Source organism: Hydra vulgaris, chromosome 03, assembly GCF_038396675.1.
Source record: "Hydra vulgaris chromosome 03, alternate assembly HydraT2T_AEP".
Lineage (NCBI taxonomy): Eukaryota > Metazoa > Cnidaria > Hydrozoa > Anthoathecata > Hydridae > Hydra > Hydra vulgaris.
The window spans coordinates 4810001-4815000 of record NC_088922.1 but is presented as its reverse complement, the minus strand read 5'-3'; the positions used below and the strand labels follow the sequence as shown (position 1 = coordinate 4815000).

Genomic DNA, 5000 nt, shown 5'->3' with positions numbered 1-5000 from the left:
TTGATTTAAAGGAAGCCCTTGACACTGTTATGGTGAAATCCAATTCTTCTAAGAACAAGATTGTTAGATGGTGCAAGAGCAATGTTTGTAAAACATGTTGGGCTTATTGGTTTAATAAAAAGTGATCCTACATATCTAGAATTTATCCAATTTCATTGTATCCTAGTTCTTTGTGTGATTCATCGAGAATATTTAGAAGCAAAACATTTTAATTTCCAATTGTTTTTAAATCAGTGCTGGAGATTGTAAATTATATTCGATCTAATGCAAAAAATCACAGTTTAAAAATTTCATCAGTGAGTTGGATCTTGCTGACAAACTAACTGAATTGTCGTTTTACTGTGCTGTAAGTTGGCTTTCAAGTACTGACTTTCTTTATAGGTTTGTAGAACTATTAGAACCAATTAAATCTTTTTTGCTTGAAAAGGAAAAGACATTTGAAATCTTTGACAATTTAAATTTTTTGCCAAGATTTTTAACTGATGTAATGCAATATTTACAAAATCTAAATTTGTCACTCCAGGGAAAAAATATATATCTAATCTTGCTCAGACTATGTTAAGTTTAAAAAAAAAATTGCTCTATTTCAAAAAGTTCTTACCTTAAAAACCTTTAATTGTTTTCCTCAAATGAAGAAGATGATTCATAATCCTAATCCTACAATGCAGTATGATGATCATAAGGTTTAATCATACCGGGAAAAACTACAGAATTTATTTGAAGCCTTTTAAAACAGGTTTAAAGATTTTTATGATCTTAAATCATCAATAGCATTTTTAGTTAATCCTTTTTTAATTGATATTATTAGTGGTGGTTGTCCAATTCCAGGTAACATGCTTGAAGAAACATCTCATATCAAATCTTCAAATGCTGCATAAAATACTAACTTAATATAGATTTTTGGAATATGGTTCCTGAAGTTAAGTATTCTCAACTAAAAAGGGTTGGTACAAAACTTTTCAATTTTTGGTTCAACATATACATGCGATTCTTTAGTTTCAACTATGAAATTTCTTAAATCAAAGTATCGTGCCAATCTAGCTAGTAAACATATGTTAGGGTTGCTTATAATATCAATTACCAACTTGAAACCAGATTTTAAAAAACTTACCAGTATTGTTTAAAATCTTAGTGCCTATTGAATAAATAGTAAATTCTGCAAGTTATTATGCAAAAAGAATTTTTTATTCTTAGGCAAAATAATTGATGTCATAAAAAGAATACTTTGTTATGTCTAATTTTTTGCTGAAAAATAAAAGTAATTTGAACTTAATTGAAGTTCATTTAAAATTTTGTTTTATTTTGTAGTGATTTATTTCTTTGGTATTTTGGAGTTTTTAGTAACTTGTGCTATTAAGTGGTGATAAGCAAGTTCAATTCGAATAAAAGCAAGTTTGCAAGCAAATACATTAAAATAATTTTTTAAAGAAATACGTTAAAACATTTTGTTAATGTATTTCTTTAAAAAATACAAAGAAACCTTGTTATCTCTAGATTTTTATATCTTGCTTGCAATTATTTTTATAAGGAAATTTATGGTTGTAAATGTGTTAATTTAAAAAAAAAAATTATGATCTCAAGATGATTTCTCAATTTTTCTACATATGGTTGTCTGTGAATAAAAAGGAATCAGATTTTATGTAGTCAAGTTTACATTTTAAGAATATTGTTTACTTTTTTATTGTAACAAAAACTAAATACTAAATATAAATTGTGTACATACTAAGTTTAATTATAAAAGTACAATTTCCATTTTAAAAAATCTAAATACTGCTGTATAAAAAATGTAAATTTACATTCGCCAATTAATTCTTTTTAAGATTAAGTTGGCATAGCAATTTATTTATTGCAACTCCTCGGCACACATCAGTATTTATATGCGGCTCTTGCGTCAAAATTCTGGCCAGCGCTGGTATATATATTTAAATTAAATGCAATTCCCAGTACACACGCTCAATTAAACTCATATTTTTTACTTTTAATATCTTTAAAAAAGTACTAAACAGTGAATATATAAGACTTGGTGCTCAAAGAAAGAAAAAAAAAAATCAGATCACACAATCTTCATTTAAAAAAGGGCAACCATTCAAAAGCTATGAGCTGTTTATGAAACTAAGTCTTATTAATTAGGGATCACTCGTAACAATATTAAAATTTACTTATCAATAACTCACTATTTTAATTTTTATGACATAAAAGTTTTAAAATTAGCTATTTGATTATAACTGGATTTTAGATATAAAAGGATTTAAGAGTTTTAGTGAAAACATTTTTTTTTAATTATTTAAAAAAAAAAAAATTGTTAAAAATAAAGTTATGATGACATTTTAAAATAAAATGTTTCAACCTATTATCCTCTATCACTAGAATATCTTCTCGTTTGATGGTATTAATGATACAAATAATACTATATTTATCATGTATATGCTATCTTAAGGGATGTCTTTGTCAAATGTTGAAATGCAAGAAGCTTCTAAAAATTGTGTTGTACGAGTATTAAATGTACCAAAATAAAATGTACCTAAAATAAGTAAAAAAAAAATCTTTAACATAAAATATCACATTAAGAAGAGTCACAAATGCTATAACAGAAAATTATCTGGAAGCTGAAAAAAATATATATTACTTCGTTGAAAAAGCAAAACCTGTTGGAGGGCAAACAAAAAATAAAACAATACTTGGTTGCAATCTTCAAAGTAGAATTTTAGAGACTTTAAAATAGTTGTGCTGTTTGCTAGTTTTGAAAACAGTTGTTTAACATGTTTAGCAGCATGTCTCTTTTATCTGGAAAATCAGTTTTATGTAGAAAGAGACTTTCACTGTAGTTAGTGTGGCTATTTTATAGGTATGGTCATCAAGTTGAATGTTTACCTGTATTAATTTTTTTTAACTTTATATTTTTAATTTCATGCTTATTTTTCTTTAATTACATATTTAATGTTCTAGTTTTTTAGAATTCTTTTTAGACTCATAAATGTTTAAAGTCACCTGTGGAGTGTCAACTTGGTTGTGGCTCAACATTTTTATACGAAGAATTAAAAAATCATATTAGTAAATGTAACAATTTAGCAAAAACTTGCATATACAGATTGATTGGTTGCAAATCTGATGTAAGTTGTGTTTTTAGTAATACAGTTAATTAATTATGTTTTGATTAGTTGTGTTGGTTAGTTGATCAGTAGCTGCTTGTTAATAATAATAACATGTATGAAAAATATTTTTTCTGATAATTAAACAAAAATGCTAATGAATTAATTAATGCTAAGGGTTTGAAAAATAGTTTTTAAATACACTATGAAATAATTTTTAACTATACTGTTTATTATGTATTTAGAAAAAATGTTTTATATTCTATGTTGTCTACATAGTTTTGTGCTTATATTCTTTTTTTTTCCTTTTTTCCACTGCATTTTTTTTTATTATTGGCTGTTCACTAATTAACAGCTTAATATAGATTTAAATATCAGTCAATTTAAATCTATCATTCTGGATATTATCAATATGGACTTTACAGCACTGATCTAAGGTCCAGGTTGATGATTTTTTTTGTTATGCAGGTCAGAAAAAAGTCAGGGTTTTCCTTTTTTTAATCCCAAATATCAGGGAAAAAAACTTCTTTTCAATCTTTTTTTAATATGTATTTTTACAAAACTCTAGCAAACACATGCATCAATAAAATGTATAAATTCTTTTTATATTGCCTGTGATTCATAACATTGTATGGAAAAATAAAGTGTGATTGCTATTATATCATTACCCAATGTTTATTATTTTAAATATTTAAGGAAATGTAAACAAATGTCTATCCTAACTTATTTTGATAGCTATTGATATCAATCTTGAATGTCACATAAAAAGTATATCTTATTAAAGTCAACCAAAAGTACTTGATAACCTTATCACTTATGTCACAGAAAAATACATTATATCAAGCATCTGCTTAATCATCTTTAACTTTAATGGTTTTTGATTCATTCATATTACCATCCTGTTTAGACGAATCTTCACAAGCAATGCTCAAAAAAAAATGTTTTGACGTCTTCATAACTGATGCTCAAAAAAAAACATCTTCTCACAGCACTACTTTTTTTATTTGTTAAAATGATGTTTTAAACACATTCTTAAATACTTTAGGCACTATACATTACTCAGCAGCATTTTTTCTACAGATGATGTTCCAAAATAAATGTTTGTTTTCTGACTGTTTTATAATCATTTTGTGTATATTTCCTGACATTTTTATGGCTAAAAAATGTCTATTAGAAAAACTAAAATAATCCATAACGTCTATGGTATTGCCACATAATTCCATGATCTAGTTTTTAAGACTGTCTTTAGCTCTTCAGTTGTTCAAAAACCTCAAATGGATATTTGCATTCACTATTTGGATTTTATTTGCAACTATGTGATTTCAGGATACTTTTCATCAGTGTTTCTTGGTAATGCATCTACAAATGATTTGTAGAACTGTTTCACAGAAATGTTTAAATGCAAATCTCCGAGCAACAATTTTAAAATTTTCTATGGATGAAACATAAGTGAATAGGAAGTTTTTTAATATTCTTAATGACGATTTTGTTGAAAAATTTGAAAAATTTATTCTTGAAATGTAATATAAATTCGGTATTCAGAAGTTTTTATAAAATATTTTTATGATGTGAACCCTGTTTTAATGCCAAAGAGTTTTAGATATTTATGATAATGTGAAGTTTTGTGTAACAGTCCAAAATAACAAAACATCATCAGGAAGATATAAAATTGAACTAGAATTAAAAATGCTATTTCCCAGAATGGAATAAACAGATTTACATTTTTCCTTTTAAAGACAGACTTTTGATTTGAAATATATAAGTTTATTGAAAAGCAAGAAATTTTTTTTTTATTAAAATCATTTCAAAGTTTGTTTATTTTTAACAATATATATATATATTTATATATATATATATATATATATATATATATATATATATATATATATATATATATATATATGTATATAT

The 5000-nt window shown here is 25.2% G+C and overlaps 1 protein-coding gene across 1 annotated transcript in view; it reads left to right on the top strand.

The window, feature by feature from the left end:
* Positions 1 to 5000, top strand: part of LOC100211106 (TNF receptor-associated factor 5) — a 37968-nt gene that overhangs the window by 20894 nt on the left and 12074 nt on the right. Inside the window, exon 4 of the mRNA XM_065792111.1 lies at positions 2967 to 3110. Coding sequence (XP_065648183.1) covers positions 2967 to 3110 — 144 coding nt within the window. The remainder of the gene's footprint in view (positions 1 to 2966; positions 3111 to 5000) is intronic.